This window comes from Triticum aestivum, chromosome 5D (genome assembly GCF_018294505.1).
Source record: "Triticum aestivum cultivar Chinese Spring chromosome 5D, IWGSC CS RefSeq v2.1, whole genome shotgun sequence".
Classification (NCBI taxonomy): domain Eukaryota; kingdom Viridiplantae; phylum Streptophyta; class Magnoliopsida; order Poales; family Poaceae; genus Triticum; species Triticum aestivum.
In genome coordinates, this window is record NC_057808.1 from 356818976 (window position 1) to 356836016 (window position 17041).

The 17041-nt window shown below is 47.0% G+C and overlaps 1 protein-coding gene across 1 annotated transcript; it reads right to left on the reverse strand.

Annotated features, from left to right (window-relative positions):
• Window positions 1-1582: 1582 nt before the first annotated feature.
• On the reverse strand, window positions 1583-4428 carry LOC123124901 (probable LRR receptor-like serine/threonine-protein kinase At1g67720). The gene is made up of 9 exons (XM_044545450.1): window positions 4219-4428; window positions 3569-4127; window positions 2995-3464; window positions 2738-2873; window positions 2581-2652; window positions 2423-2491; window positions 2212-2283; window positions 2007-2075; window positions 1583-1895 (listed from the first exon to the last, which is right to left on the reverse strand). The coding sequence occupies exons 1-9, from the start codon at window positions 4289-4291 to the stop codon at window positions 1862-1864; spliced, it is 1554 nt and encodes a 517-aa protein (XP_044401385.1). The 5' UTR covers window positions 4292-4428; the 3' UTR covers window positions 1583-1861.
• Window positions 4429-17041: the final 12613 nt, after the last annotated feature.

Consider the following 17041-nt stretch of genomic DNA (forward strand, 5'->3'; position numbering starts at 1 on the left):
TTATGGGTCGGCAGAAAATTTGGAGGGATAGGATCGATGTCCATAACAGATTGATCAGGCATTATTTTGCGGAGAATCCCACATACGCCGAGTCCTATTTTCGTCGCCGGTTTAGGATGAGCACCGAGTTGTTCAGGCGCATTGCAGAGAAACTAGCGAGCCATGACCGCTTTTTTCAGCAAAGGAGGAATGCCGCCGGAGAGTCGGGCATAGCACCTTTCAGAAGGTGACAGCCGCTTTGCGTATGTTGGCATATGGTATATCGGCTGATCTAGTTGATGATCACTTGGCTATGGGTGAGAGCCAAGCCATCATGTGTGTCAAGCGCTTCGCAGTCGGAATTGTGCAAGTGTTTGGCGAGGAGTATTTGAGATCTCCCAATGTTGAAGACGCCGCAAGGCTATTGGCGATGAACAAAGCTCGCGGCTTTCCTGGCATGCTTGGCTCAATAGATTGCATGCATTGGAGTTGGAAGAATTGTCCAAAGGCATGGCATGGGCAATTCCACGGCCAAAAAAGGGTTCCACTATAATCCTTGAAGCGGTGGCCGATCAAGAGACTTGGATTTGGCATGCATTCTTTGGAATGCCTGGATCTTTGAATGACATCAATGTTGTCAACCGGTCACCACTGATGAATAAGATTGCAAATGGTGAGTTGCCACCGGTGCAGTTTGTAGCAAATGGTCGTACATACAACTATGGCTATTATCTAGCGGATGACATCTATCCAAAGTGGCAAACCTTTGTCAAGCCGTTGAAAAAGCCGGAAGGTAAGAAAAATCTTGATTTCCACAATGCTCAGGCGGCGGCTAGAAAAGATGTGGAGAGAGCTTTTGGGATTTTGCAAGCCCAATTTGCTATTGTGAGAGGACCGGCTAGATTTTGGGATCAGAAAATGCTTTGGTACATCATGCACGCTTGTGTGATCATGCATAACATGATCATCGAGAATGAGCGTGGCCAAGATGTAGACTACTCTCAGTATGAGCTCTTGGGACATCCCGTGCGAGTGCGACGGAGGGCTGAAAGGGTGGCCCGTTTTGTTGCCTTCTATCATGCCATTTGACGTCCCGCAGCGCATAATGATCTTCAGAAGGATCTCATTGGGGAGTTGTGGGCATGGAATGGACGACAAAAGAGCATCATGATTTGTGCGTTCGATATTGTATTGTTGAACTATTTGTTGTGTTTATCGCACTACTTGTTGTATTGAACGATAAACTGTTTGTTTGAGTTGTAATAACGAAATTGAACTATTTATTTTGATTTATTTTTGTTTGTGTTTGATCTTTTTGCTCCTGTTTTGGAATGCATATGTTGTTTGTGCGAGAGTCATTTTTGCGCACTGCTGGAGCTGCGCGCGCGCTGCATTTTAGCGCGGCTGCTGGAGCCAGCGCTGCGCGCCGCGCCAAATCAGGCGATGGGCGTGCGGCAAAGTAGTTTTTAGCACGCGGCGCGTTCGGCGGCTGTTGGAGATGCTCTAAATATGTCTTCGAATAGAGAGGCCTTAAACTTTCTTCGAATAGAGAGGTTGCCTCTAGCATCCACATCGATTAAAAAAAGGCATATTATCTTTGTGATTGCCTCTCTAACAAATTTAGATATTTACATATACACATAAATAAATGGAATCAAGCGCGACAAAGTTCATAGTGTACAGTTGCATATACAATAGTAACACTTTGGTCTCTCAAAAAGAAAAAATATAAAGAAAGAACAAAAACATTGGCAATACCAAAGGGAAATAAGCCAACATTGTCTTGTGCCAGTTAGATATGCATGCCCTCATTCTCACACTTTTGTTTTGTCGATGGCTTCTCACTATCCCATAAACATCTCATGTTCTGTTCCTTGCGGCATTATTGTTGGTTAAGGTTATTCCCAGGTGTGTACCTGTCAAAGTATGAATTCGTCATTCGCTGCAAGACTATATGTATCACAGGCACAAAAATAGAACGCTCAACTAAAAAGTAATACTGTAATACAATGTTGGTGATTGCTCACTTGAACGTAATGCTCGTTCTGTTGAGGCCGATCGGAATGCTGCCCTGTAAATTGTTGTTCTGCACAAAGCTGTTGAACAAGAATTCAAGTTGTCAGAAATTGCAACAGAGCTCAATTGCAACATGTATGTCAATTGAGCAACATCATGGCTGGATAATGCAGCCACAGCTTGGCAAAGTATGGACTGCATGTTGAAGCCACTTACAGTTCCTGAAGTCTTGGAAGGTCTCCGAGTGACGGAGGAATCGGCCCTGCCAACTGGTTGTCCTCCAGGTGCCTTCAGGTCAGAAATGCAACCCGGATTAAGTAGTGAAATGGAACAGCCAGCGTCTTCATTTTGTCGACTAGTAGTAGTATAATTATGATCTCCAGAAAATCATTTTGCGCAAATAATCATGTTGTATGTTTCTACTTACAGAGATGCCAAATGATGCAGAGAGCTCATAACTGGAATTTGTCCTGTCAGATTGTTCCCCACAAGCCAGCTGCAACAAAGCCTTTCTCGAATCAGAAACCTAACTTCTCATTTAGTTTAGCATGCAGATCTGACATCAGTTGGTATCAAGAAGCTTACACGCTCGAGATTGCAGTCAGGTTAGCAATGCTGTCAGATATGGACCCTCCAACACTGAAATTGGTGAGGTTGCTGCAGCAGCAAATGCACAACGCTCATCGTCCATTGTTGAGAGATTGAAATTGGAAAGAACATACTGATCATGTTTGCAACTTACAGAGCAGTTACTCGAGCAAGTGCGCCTTGGCTGCAGGAAACACCGGTCCAGGAGTTCCCGACGGGCAAGCAAGGATCGCCGCTCCAGTCCGACGGCGGCTTGGCGAAGCCTCTCGCGAGCCCCTCCATGCCGATCACTGCAGCAAAAATGATAAAATGCATGGATGATTTACAGAATTCTCGTGAGGAAAGGGGCTGGATCAGCCATGGCGCATGGAAGGTGCTGCAATGCTGCATTGATCGGATCTTTATTAGTACCATCTCTAGGATGAGTCCTCCCTCCGAGCGGAACAACCATCATGAGCTCCGCCGCATTGATCACCGGCCCGACCGGCGACCCCGGGGCGGGCGTCAGCGTGATCTTGGTCTGCCCGGAGAGCGGCCATGCGGCGCCGTACAGCATTGACCCCGCCGTCGAGACATTCAGGCCGGCGAAGAAGGCCTGGCCGTTGACCGCGACGTCGAAGACCCTCCAGCTGAGCGGGCTCGGCGCCCGGTTGTCCTGGAAGTAGAGCGCCAGGTAGTAGCTCGCCTTGGGCAGCGGCGCCGGCGGCCACTGGAGCTCGAGGGTATCCCCGCGGCTGGCAGTCACTCCGCGCCGGAACACGTCCTCCGGTGGCTTGTTCCAGAACGCCGCCGGCGCCACGCTCCCCTGGCTCTCCACCACCGGGGCGCCGTCGCTGTACGGCTCCCAGTACCGGTTGAACTCATCTCCTGCATCTGGATGGCTGCAGAATGGTGCATTTCGCGTGATCATGAAGTCATGATCGAACACCTGCAGCGGATTGCAGCGGAGAACAGAAACACGGCGGCCATGGTGACCGAGCGTTACCTGAGGACGGAGGCGTCGTGGCCGAAGCTGTGGCGCGCGATGGTGCTGAGGGCGTAGGAGGAGAAGTCGGTGGAGTTGTACACCGAGTCGTCCAGCGGCACCACCTCGAGCGCGGAGATGAAGGGGCTGGACGTGGGCGCGGTGCCCGCGTTCCTCGCCACGCACACGCTGACCTGCCGGCCGGTGGCGCGCACGACGGCCTCGAAGTAGGTGGCGCGGCCGCGGGCGTAGTCGGCCGCCGTGTCCACCTCGCTCCACCGCGTGCCCTCGATGATCTGGTCGAACACTGGCGGCTTGTCACCGCCGTCGAACCCGCCGTAGTAGTACGTGGTGCGGACCAGGTACGTGGCCTTCCTCGCCGCGGGGAGCACGTAGCAGTGCTTCCTGGCCGACGCGTCCGGGAAGTAGCGGAGCGAGGAGAGCATCGGCGGCATCCCGCCGCCGCCCGGCGGGGACGGGACGGCGGCGGCGCTGCCGACGCGCACGAACGGCCCGTCCGGGACCCATGTCACGTTGCCGACCACGCGCTCGCCGCCCGCGCCGCAGTTTATCTGGTACCCTGCGGTGAAGGAACGAAAGAACGAAGGAATGCCGGTGAGGTCCATGAACGAGTGCCGATCAGGCTCGAGCAAGAATCCAAATTACTCCACCTGAGAGAGCGTCGGCGCCGTGGACATGGACGACGGCGAGGAGGGCGGCGAGGAGGGAGAGCGGGGCGACCATCGGGGGAACGCGCCAACCGCGGGGGCGGCAACTGCAATGAAGATTGAGGAGCCGTCGACGACTGGACAACAGGTGTGGGTTGCCGGCTTGCGACCTCTGCGTCGTTTTGCCTCGGCCGGGCGGCAGTTTCTTCAGAGGTTCTCTGTCCAAAAAAAAAAGGAATATTTCTGGGGTGGTTGGTGGCCCACAAGTTCAGACCCGTTCCGAGTGCCACAGCCCACAGCTGGAGTGCAACGCAGGGTCCACGATCTGCGCCCAATTGGCGTCTCTCACCCCTCAAAAAAAAAAAAAAGTTGGCGTCTCTCTGATGGCGGTGGCCGTGACGCCGGGCGGGCTGTTTGGGTGTCGTGGAATCGCCATTTGCCGTGAGGGTGAGGCTGGGGTTTATTCGTTGCGTCAGGCGTTCCTCCCTGGACGTGGGTGTTTTGTTCCTTGCTTGTATCGATCGAGCCAAGTCCATGTGTATGTTTTTCCCTTGTTTTTTCTATGTGTAGGGGGTGCTCGTCCGATCGTTCTGTCCCAGGACCAGGAGCCAGGCACGGCGACGTGCTCGCATCAACTCACCAACGAACCTCGAGTGACCGTGCGCGCGGCAGCCGAATCTCAAGATACTATACCCGGATAAGACTTTGGACAGCCAGGCAGCAGCAGCGGCGGCTAGGCACGCTGTACGCGGCGCGGATATGTGTCAACGCGACCCAGGAGGCTTCCATCGGTTCAACGGAACGTGGCAATGATTGGCACCGCAATCTCGGCCACGGTGCCGCCGGAAACGCCGGACTGGGCATGATTTTTCTTTTGGCGGGAAAAAGTGAGTTTTATTCCATGAACATAGGGATACAATCACGTGGCACAAGTTCCCTTATACACGGCGGAACTCCTACAACCACACTGCAGCACAAGACCCAGTGTGGCTATAAGAGGCCAAACAATCTGCAACCCTATTTTAACTTCTAGTAAAAAAAATTCGGAACGAACTCCCTTTCCTCCATAAGAGACTTGATTTCAGCAACAAGATGACCATAGATGGATCTGGACAAACTTGCATCAACGAGTGAAGATAACGCTACTGAAGAGTCTGATTGTACCCATACCGTAGAGCGGAATGCTGGAGTGCCAGCGCCATACCTTGCATAATTGCATGAATTTCCGCCTCCAGGGCATCCTTACAGTGGAAAAGAACCTGGTAGGCCGAGAAGATGATAGAGCCATCATGTCGACGCAACAGCAAACCCGTAGCTGCCGAACCGTCCATTGGCTGAAAGGAGCCATCGGCAGACAGTGCAACATAACCAGCCGGCGGCGGGGGCCAGGGTTCCACTTCCACTGGAACAGATTCAGACCGGACTTCCGGTTCTTGGACCACGTCCATCTTCCCCTTGATCATTTGCTCAGTAGTGAACTGTTCCGATAATCTGAGCGACCTCAGATAGCTGTCCAAAAAAGCGACCGACGCGTCCACTGGTGAATATTGTTTGCCATGAGTGACATCTGAGCGCACACTCCATATACGCCAGCAAAGAAGGATAACCATATCCCGTACCTGCGCTGAGCACACAGCAAGTACGTGAAGAAGCCAGTCAGGACCCGAATTGACAAGGCACTCACGAGGTGGCAGATTCCACACGCTCCGCATCGCCTCCCATAATGATATCGCATGTGCACAGGAGATAAGAGCATGGAATGAGTCTTCTCTTTCAATACCGCACATAGGACAAGTGCCCCGCCTGCTGATATGTCTATAGACCTTGCACTCGTTTGTCGCCAAAGCTCCCGAGCAAGCCTTCCACGCTGAGATACGCATCTTAAGAGGAACTTTAGACTGCCAGAGTATTTTCCACAACTTCCGATCACCATCCGGGGATGAGCTGGACGCCCCACGTGCAACGCTCTCCTCCCGAGCCGAGGTCGCCAGGTGGTAGACACTCTTCACAGAGAAAGAGCCGTGCTTTCCAGGATGCCAAGCAATGAAGTCCTCCCTTCTTCTCGGTGAAGCTTTGATCTTTAGAATTTCATTGATGTCCATCTCCCAGAAATGATCCTTGAGCCGTTGTAAGTTCCATGCTCCACTTTCTTCCAAGAAGTCTGACACACGGTTAAAATGACAGTTCCTGTTGGGAAACGTAGTAATTTCAAAAAAAATCCTACGCGCAGGCAAGATCATGGTGATGCATAGCAACGAGAGGGGAGAGTGTCGTCCACGTACCCTCGTAGACCGTAAGCGGAAGCGTTATGAGAACGCGGTTGATGTAGTCGTACGTCTTCACGATCCGACCGGTCCAAGTACCGAACGCACGGCACCTCCGAGTTCAGCACACGTTCAGCTCGATGACGTCCCACGAACTCCGATCCAGCAGAGCCTCGCGGGAGAGTTCGTGCTGACGGTGATGACGTTGCTACCGACGCAGGGCTTCGCCTAAGCACCGCTACAATATGATCGAGGTGGATTATGGTGGAGGGGGGCACCGCACACGGCTTGGAACAATCAAACTTGTGTGTCTTTGGGCGCCCCCCGCCCCCGTATATAAAGGAGCAAGGGGGAGGCCGGCCGGCCCTTGCAGGGCACGCCAAGAGGAGGAGTCCTCCTCCTAGTGGGAGTAGGACTCCCCTTTCCTAGTCCCACTAGGAGGGAGAAGGAAGGAGTGGGAGAGGGGGAAGGCAAGGGGGGCGCCGCCCCCCCTTCCTTGTCCTATTCGGACTCAAGGGGAGGGGGTGCGCGGCCTGCCTTGGCCGGCCCCTCTCTCTCCACTAGGGGCCAACAAGGCCCATTAACCCCCCCGGGGTTCCGGTAACCCTCCCGGCACTTCGGTTTTTCTCCCGAAACCATCCGGAACACTTCCAGTGTCCGAATGTAGCCGTTCAATATATCACTCTTTACGTCTCGCCATTTCGAGACTCCTCGTCATGTCCGTGATCACATCCGGGACTCCGAACTACCTTCGGTACATCAAAACACAAAAACTCATTTTACCGATCGTCACCGAACATTAAGCATGCGGACCCTACGGGTTCGAGAACTATGTAGACATGACTGAGACTCGTTTTCGGTCAATAACCAATAGCGGAACTTGGATGCTCATATTGGCTCCTACATATTCTACGAAGATCTTTATCGGTCAAACCGCATAACAGCATATGTTGTTCCCTTTGTCATCGGTATGTTACTTGCCTGAGATTCGATCGTCGGTATCTCAATACCTAGTTCAATCTCGTTACCGGCAAGTCTCTTTACTCGTTCCATAATACATCATCCCGCAACTAACTCATTCGTTGCATTGCTTGCAAGGCTTATAGTGATGTGCATTATCGAGAGGGCCCAGAGATACCTCTTCGAGAATCGGAGTGACAAATCCTAATCTCGATCTATGCCAACCCAACAAGTACCTTCGGAGACACCTGTAGAGCACCTTTATAATCACCCAGTTACGCTGTGACGTTTGGTAGCACACAAAGTGTTCCTCCGGTATTCGGGAGTTGCATAATCTCATAGTCATAGGAACATGTATAAGTCATGAAGAAAGCAATAGCAATATACTAAACGATCTAATGCTAAGCTAACAGAATGGGTCAAGTCAATCACATCATTCTCTAATGATGTGATCCCGTTAATCAAATGACAACTCATGTCTATGGCTAGGAAAGTTAACCATCTTCGATTCAATGAGCTAGTCAAGTAGAGGCATACTAGTGACACTTAGTTTGTCTATATATTCACACATGTACTAAGTTTCCGGTTAATACAATTCTAGCATGAATAATAAACATTTATCATGATATAAGGAAATATAAATAACAACTTTATTATTGCCTCTAGGGCATATTTCCTTCAGTCTCCCACTTGCACTAGAGTCAATAATCTAGATTACACGGTAATGATTCTAACACCCATGGAGTCTTGGTGCTGATCATGTTTTGCTCGTGAGAGAGGCTTAGTCAACGGATCTGCAACATTCAGATCCGTATGTATCTTGCAAATCTCTATGCCTCCCTCCTTGACTTCGTCGCGGATGGAATTGAAGCGTCTCTTGATGTGCTTGGTTCTCTTGTGAAATCCGAATTCCTTTGCCAAGGCAATTGCACCAGTATTATCACAAAAGATTTTCATTGGACCCGATGCACTAGGTATGACACCTAGATCGGATATGAACTCCTTCATCCAGACTCCTTCATTTGCTGCTTCCGAAGCAGCTATGTACTCCGCTTCACACGTAGATCCCGCCACGACGCTTTGCTTAGAACTGCACCAACTGATAGCTCCACCGTTCAATATAAACACGTATCCGGTTTGTGACTTAGAGTCATCTGGATCAGTGTCAAAGCTTGCATCGACGTAACCATTTATGACGAGCTCTTTGTCACCTCCATAAATGAGAAACATATCCTTAGTCCTTTTCAGGTATTTCAAGATGTTCTTAATCGCTGTCCAGTGATCCACTCCTAGATTACTTTGGTACCTTCTTGCTAAGCTAATAGCAAGGCACACATCAGGTTTGGTACACAGCATTGCATACATGATAGAGACTATGGCTGAAGCATAGGTAACATCTTTCATTTTCTCCCTATCTTCTGCAATGGTCACGCATTGAGTCTGACTCAACTTCAGACCTTGTAACACAGGCAAGAACCCTTTCTTTGCTTGATCCATTTTGAACTTCTTCAAAACTTTATCAAGGTATGTGCTTTGTGAAAGTCCAATTAAGCGTCTTGATCTATCTCTATAGATCTTGATGCCCAATATATAAGTGAAGGAAATATGCCCTAGAGGCAATAATAAAGTTATTATTTATTTCCTTATTTCATGATAAATGTTTATTATTCGTGCTAGAATTGTATTAACCGGAAACATAATACATGTGTGAATACATAGACAAACAGAGCGTCACTAGTATGCCTCTACTTGACTAGCTCGTTGGTCAAAGATGGTTAAGTTTCCTAACCATAGACATGAGTTGTCATTTGATAAACGGGATCACATCATTAGGAGAATGATGTGATTGACTTGACCCATTCCGTTAGCTTAGCACTTGATCGTTTTAGTTTACTGCTATTGCTTTCTTCATAACTTATACATGTTCCTATGACTATGAGATTATGCAACTGCCGATTACCGGAGGAACACTTTGTGTGCTACCAAACGTCACAACGTAACTGGGTGATTATAAAGGTGTTCTACAGGTGTCTCCGATGGTACTTGTTGAGTTGGCATAGATCGAGATTATGATTTGTCACTCCGATTGTCGGAGAGGTATCTCTGGGCCCTCTCGGTAATGCACATCACTATAAGCCTTGCAAGAAACGCAACTAATGAGTTAGTTGCGGGATGATGCATTACAGAACGAGTAAAGAGACTTGCCGGTAATGAGATTGAGCTAGGTATTGAGATACCGACGATCGTATCTCGGGCAAGTAACATACCGATGACAAAGGGAACAACGTATGTTGTTATGCGTTTTGCCCGATAAAGATCTTCGTAGAATATGTAGGAACCAATATGAGCATCCAGGTTCCACTATTGGTTATTGACCAGAGACGTGTCTCGGTCATGTCTACATAGTTCTCGAACCCGTAGGGTCCGCACGCTTAAAGTTCTGTGACGATCGGTATTATGAGTTTATGTGTTTTGATGTACCGAAGGTAGTTCAGAGTCCCGGATGTGATCACAGACATGACGAGGAGTCTCAAAATGGTCGAGGCATAAAGATTGATATATTGGACGGCTATATTCGGACACCGAAAGTGTTCCGGGTGGTTTCGGAGAAAACCGGAGTGCCGGAGGGGTTACCGGAACCCCCCGGGGAAGTATTGGGCCTTAGTGGGCCTGAGGGGAGAGAGAGGGCAGCAGCCCAGGAGGTGGCGCGCCCCTCCCATGAGGAGTCCGAATTGGACTAGGGGAGGGGGGCGCGGCCCCTCTTTCCCTCTCCCTCTCCCTCTCCCTCTCTTTCCTTCCCCCTTCCCTCTTCCTAGTTGGACTAGGAAAGGGGAGTCCTACTCCTACTAGGAGGAGGACTCCCCCCTCCTTGGCGCGCCCCAAGGGCCAGCTGGCCTCCCCCCTTGCTCCTTTATATACGGGGGCGGGGGGGGGGCATGACACGTCTCCGTCGTATCTATAATTTTTTATTGTTCCATGCCAATATTATACAACTTTCATATGCTTTTTGGCAACTTTTTATGCTATTTTTGGGACTAACTTATTGATCTAGTGCCCAGTGCCAGTTCCTGTTTGTCGCATGTTTTATGTTTCGCAGAAATCCCATATCAAACGGAGTCCAGACGCGATAAAAACGGACGGAGAATATTTTTGGAATATTTGGAGAATATGGGAAGAAGAATCAACGCGAGACGGTGCCCGAGGTGGCCACGAGGCAGGGGTGCGCGCCTGCCCCCCTGGGCGCGTCCCTGACCCTCGTGGGCCACCCATAAGGCGGTTGCTGCTCTCCTTTGGCCGCAGGAAAGCTAATTTTCAGAGAAAAATCTGGGCGAAGGTTTCAATCCAATCGGAGTTACGGATCTTCATATATATACGAAACGGTGAAAGGGTAGAAGGAAAGCGCAGAAACAGAGAGGGACAGAGATACAGATCCAATCTCGGAGGGGCTCTCGCCCCTCCCATGCCATGGAGACCAAGGACCAGAGGGGAAACCCTTCTCCCTGTTGGGGAACGTAGTAATTTCAAAAAAATTCTACGCACACGCAAGATTATGTTGATGCATAGCAACGAGAGGGGAGAGTGTGTCCACGTACCCTCGTAGACCGAAAGCGGAAGCGTTAGCACAACGCGGTTGATGTAGTCGTACGTCTTCACGATCTGACCGATCAAGTACCGAACGTACGGCACCTCCGAGTTCTGCACACGTTCAACTCGATGACGTCCCTCGAACTCCGATCCAGCCGAGCTTTGAGGGAGAGTTCCGTCAGCACGACGGCGTGGTGACGATGATGATGTTCTACCGACGCAGGGCTTCGCCTAAGCACCGCTACGATATTATCGAGGTGGACTATGGTGGAGAGGGGCACCGCACACGGCTAAGAGATCCAAGGGATCAATTGTTGTGTCTCCAAGATGTGCCCCCCTCCCCGTATATAAAGGAGTGGAGGAGGGGGAGGGCCGGCCCTCTCTATGGCGCGCCCTAGGGGAGTCATACTCCCACCGGGAGTAGGATTCCCCCTTTCCTAGTAGAACTAGGAGCCCTTCCAAGTAGTAGGAATAGGAGAGAAGGAAAGGGAAAAGAGAAGAGAAGGAAGGAGGGGGCGCCGCCCCTCCCCCTAGTCCAATTAGGACTAAGCATTGGGGGGGGGGGCAGCCTCCCCTCTCTCTTTCCCCTAAAGCCCAATAAGGCCCATATACTTCCTGGCGAATTCCCGTAACTCTCCGGTACTCCGAAAAATACCCGAATCACTCGGAACCTTTCCAATGTCCGAATATAGTCGTCCAATATATCGATCTTTACGTCTCGACCATTTCGAGACTCCTCGTCATGTCCCCGATCTCATTCGGGACTCCGAACTACCTTCGATACATCAAAACACATAAACTCATAATACAAATCATCACCAAACGTTAAGCGTGCGGACCCTGCGGGTTCGAGAACTATGTAGACATGACCGAGACACATCTCCGGTCAATAACCAATAGCGGAACCTAGATGCTCATATTGGCTCCCACATATTCTACGAAGATCTTTATCGGTCAAACCACATAACAACATACGTTGTTCCCTTTGTCATCGGTATGTTACTTGCCCGAGATTCGATCGTCGGTATCTCAATACCTAGTTCAATCTCGTTACCGGTAAGTCTCTTTACTCTTTACGTAATGCATCATCCCGCAACTAACTCATTAGTCACAATGTTTGCAAGGCTTATAGTGATGTGCATTACCGAGTGGGCCCAGAGATACCTCTCCGACAATCGGAGTGAAAAATCCTAATCTCGGAATACGCCAACCCAACAAGTACCTTCGGAGACACCTGTAGAGCACCTTTATAATCACCCAGTTATGTTGTGACGTTTGATAGCACACAACGTGTTCCTCCGGTAAACGGGAGTTGCATAATCTCATAGTCATAGGAAGATGTATAAGTCATGAAGAAAGCAATAGCAACATACTAAACGATCAAGTGCTAAGGTAACGGAATGGGTCTAGTCAATCACATCATTCTCCTAATGATGTGATCCCGTTAATCAAATGACAACTCTTTGTCTATGGCTAGGAAACAAAACCATCTTTGATTAATGAGCTAGTCAAGTAGAGGCATACTAGTGACACTATGTTTGTCTATGTATTCACACATGTATTATGTTTCCGGTTAATACAATTCTAGCATGAATAATAAACATTTATCATGAAATAAGGAAATAAATAATAACTTTATTATTGCCTCTAGGGCATATTTCCTTTAGTCTCCCACTTCCACTAGAGTCAATAATCTAGTTCACACCGTCATGTGATTTAACACCAATAGTTCACATCTTTATGTGATCAGTTCACATCACTATGTGACTAACACCCAAAGGGTTTACTAGAGTCAATAATATAGTTCACATCTCTATGTGATTAACACCCAAAGAGTACTAAGGTGTGATCATGTTTTGCTTATGAGAGAAGTTTAGTCAACGGGTCTGCCACATTCAGATCCGTATGTATTTTGCAAATTTCTATGTCTACAATGCTCTGCACAGAGCTACTTTAGCTAATTGCTCCCACTTTCAATATGTATCCAGATTAAGACTAAAAGTCATCTGGATCAGTGTCAAAGCTTGCATCGACGTAACCCATTACGACGAACCTTTTGTCACCTCCATAATCGAGAAACATATCCTCAATCCACTAAGGATAATTTTGACCGTTGTCCAGTGATCTACTCCTAGATCACTATTGTACTTCCTTGCTAAACTCAGTGTAGGGTATACAATAGATCTGGCACACAACATGGCATACTTTATAGAACCTATGGCTGAGGCATAGGGAATGACTTTCATTCTCTTTCTATCTTCTGCCGTGGTCGGGTTTTGAGTCTTACTCAATCTCACACCTTGTAACATAGGCAAGCACTCTTTCTTTGACTGTTCCATTTTGAACTACTTCAAAATCTTGTCAAGGTATGTACTCATTGAAAAAACTTATAAAGCGTCTTGATCTATCTCTATAGATCTTTATGCTCAAGATGTAAGCAGCTTCGCTGAGGTCTTTCTTTGAAAAACTCCTTTCAAACACTCCTTTATGCTTTGCAGAATAATTCTACATTATTTCCGATCAACAATATGTCATTCACATATACTTATCAGAAATGTTGTAGTGCTCCCACTCACTTTCTTGTAAATACAGGCTTCACCGTAAGTCTGTATAAAACTATATGCTTTGATCAACTCATCAAAGTGTATATTCCAACTCCGAGATGCTTGCACCAGTCCATAGATGGATCGCTGGAGCTTGCATATTTTGTTAGCACCTTTAGGATTGGCAAAACCTTCTGGTTGCATCATATACAACTCTTTTTTAATAAATCCATTAAAGAATGTAGTTTTGTTTATCCATTTACCAGATTTCATAAAATGCGGCAATTGCCAACATGATTCGGACAGACTTAAGCATAGATACGACTGAGAAAAACTCATCGTAGTCAACACCTTGAACTTGTCGAAAACCTTTTGCGACAATTCGAGCTTTGTAGATAGTAACACTACTATCAGCGTCCGTCTTCCTATTGAAGATCCATTTTATTCTCTATGGCTTGCCGATCATCAGGCAAGTCAACCAAAGTCCACACTTTGTTCTCATACATGGATCCCATCTCAGATTTCATGGCCTTAAGCCATTTCGCGGAATCTGGGCTCATCATTGCTTCCTCATAGTTCGTAGGTTCGTTATGGTCAAGTAACATGACCTCCAGAACAGGATTACCGTACCACTCTGGTGCGGATCTCACTCTGGTTGACCTACGAGGTTCGGTAGTAACTTGATCTGAAGTTACATGATCATCATCATTAGCTTCCTCACTAATTGGTGTAGGAGTCACAGGAACAGATTTCTGTGATGAACTACTTTCCAATAAGGGAGCAGGTACAGTTACCTCATCAAGTTCTACTTTCCTCCCACTCACTTCTTTTGAGAGAAACTCCTTCTCTAGAAAGGATCCATTCTTAGCAACGAATGTCTTGCCTTCGGATCTATGATAGAAGGTATACCCAACTATCTCCTTTGGGTATCCTATGAAGACACATTTCTCCGATTTGGGTTTGAGCTTATCAGGATGAAACTTTTTCACATAAGCCTCGCAACCCCAAACTTTAAGAAACGACAACTTTGGTTTCTTGCCAAACCACAGTTCATATGGTGTCGTCTCAACGGATTTAGATGGTGCCCTATTTAACGTGAATGCAGCTGTCTCTAATGCATAACCCCAAAACGATAGTGGTAAATTAGTAAGAGACATCATAGATTGCACCATATCTAATAAAGTACGGTTATGATGTTCGGACACACCATTATGCTGTGGTGTTCCAGGTGGCATGAGTTTGTGAAACTATTTCACATTGTTTTAATTGAAGACCAAACTCATAACTCAAATATTCATCTCCACGATCAGATCGTAGAAACTTTATTTTGTTGTGACGATGATTCTTCACTTCACTCTGAAATACTTTGAACTTTTCAAATGTTTCAGACTTGTGTTTCATTAAGTAGATATACCCATATCTGCTCAAATCATCTGTGAAGGTCAGAAAATAACGATACCTGCTACAAGCCTCAACACTCATTGGACTGCATACATCAGTATGTATTATTTCCAATAAGTCTGTTGCTCGCTCCATTGTTCCAGAGAACGGAGTCTTAGTCATCTTGCCCATGAGGCATGGTTAGCAAGCATCAACTGATTCATAATCAAGTGATTCCAAAAGCCCATCAGCATGGATTTTCTTCATGCGCTTTACACCAATATGACCTAAACGGCAGTGCCACAAATAAGTTGCACTATCATTATTAACTTTGCATCTTTTGGCTTCAATATTATGAATATGTGTATCACTACGATCGAGATCCAACAAACCATTTTCATTGGGTGTATGACCATTGAAGGTTTTATTCATGTAAACAGAACAACAATTATTCTCTAACTTAAATGAATAACCGTATTGCAATAAACATGATCAAATCATATTCATGCTCAACGCAAACACCAAATAACACTTATTTAGGTTCAACACTAATCCTGAAAGTATAGGGAGTGTGCGATGATGATCATATCAATCTTGGAACTACTTCCAACACACATCGTCACCTCGCCCTTAACTAGTTTATGTTTATTCTGCAACTCCCGTTTCGAGTTACTACTCTTAGCAACTGAACCAGTATCAAATGCCGAGGGGTTGCTATAAACACTAGTAAAGTACACATCAATAACCTGTATATCAAATATACCCTTGTTCACTTTGCCATCCTTCTTATCCACCAAATATTCAGGGCATTTCCGCTTCCAGTAACCATTTCCTTTGCAGTTGAAGCACTCAGTTTCAGGCTTTAGTCTAGCTTTGGGCTTCTTCACGGAAGTGACAACTTGCTTGCGATTCTACATGAAGTTCCCTTTCTTTCCCTTTGCCCTTTTCTTGAAACTAGTGGTCTTGTTAATCATCAACACTTGATGCTTTTCTTGATTTCTACCTTCGTCGAGTTCAGCATCACGAAGAGCTTGGGAATCGTTTCCTTATCCCTTGCATATTATAGTTCATCACGAAGTTCTAGTAACTTGGTGATAGTGACTAGAGAACTTTGTCAATCACTATCTTATCTGGAAGATTAACTCCCACTTGATTCAAGTGATTGTAGTACTCAGACATTCTGAGCACATGCTCACTAGCTGAGCAATTCTCCTCCATCTTGTAGGCAAAGTACTTGTCAAAGGTCTCATACCTTCCGACATGGGCATGAGTCTGAAATACTAATTTCAACTCTTGGAACATCTCATATGCTCCATGGCGTTTCAAAAACGTCTTTGAAGCCCTGATTCTAAGCCGTAAAGCATGGTGCACTAAACTATCAAGTAGTCATCATATCGAGCTTGCCAAACGTTCATAATGTCTGCATTTGCTCCTGCAATCGGTCTGTCACCTAGCGGTGCATCAAGGACATAATTCTTCTCTGCATCAATGAGGATAATCCTCAGATCACAGATCCAATCCGCATCATTGCTACTAACATCTTTCAACTTAGTTTTCTCTAGGAACATATCAAAAATAAAACAGGGGAGCTAAACGCGAGCTATTGATCTATAACATAGATATGCTAATACTACCAGGACTAAGTTCATGATAAATTAAAGTTCAATTAATCATATTACTTAAGGACTCCCACTTAGATAGACATCCCTCTAATCATCTAAGTGATCACGTGATCCAAATCAACTAAACCATGTCCGATCATCACGTGAGATGGAGTAGTTTTCAATGGTGAACATCACTATGTTGATCATATCTACTATATGTCGACCTTTCGGTCTCAGTGTTTCGAGGCCATATATGCATATGCTAGGCTCGTCAAGTTTAACCCGAGTATTCTGCATGTGCAAAACTGGCTTGCACCCGTTGTAGATGAACGTAGAGCTTATCACACCCGATCATCACGTGGTGTCTCGGCACGACGAACTTTGGCAACGGTGCATACTCAGGGAGAACACTTTTATCTTGAAATTTAGTGAGAGATCATCTTATAATGCTACCGATGAACTAAGCAAAATAAGATGTATAAAAGATAAA

What these genes read in the sequence shown, in the direction of transcription:
- LOC123124901 (XM_044545450.1), bottom strand. Translation starts at nt 4,291, where the DNA reads ATGGTCGCCCCGCTCTCCCTCCTCGCCGCCCTCCTCGCCGTCGTCCAT. An exon ending in CTTGCTCGAGTAACTGCTCT is followed by an intron (nt 2,653 to 2,737) that starts GTAAGTTGCAAA and finishes TTGCTGCTGCAG; the next exon opens with CAACCTCACCAATTTCAGTG. An exon ending in CTTCCAAGACTTCAGGAACT is followed by an intron (nt 2,076 to 2,211) that starts GTAAGTGGCTTC and finishes CTTGTTCAACAG; the next exon opens with CTTTGTGCAGAACAACAATT.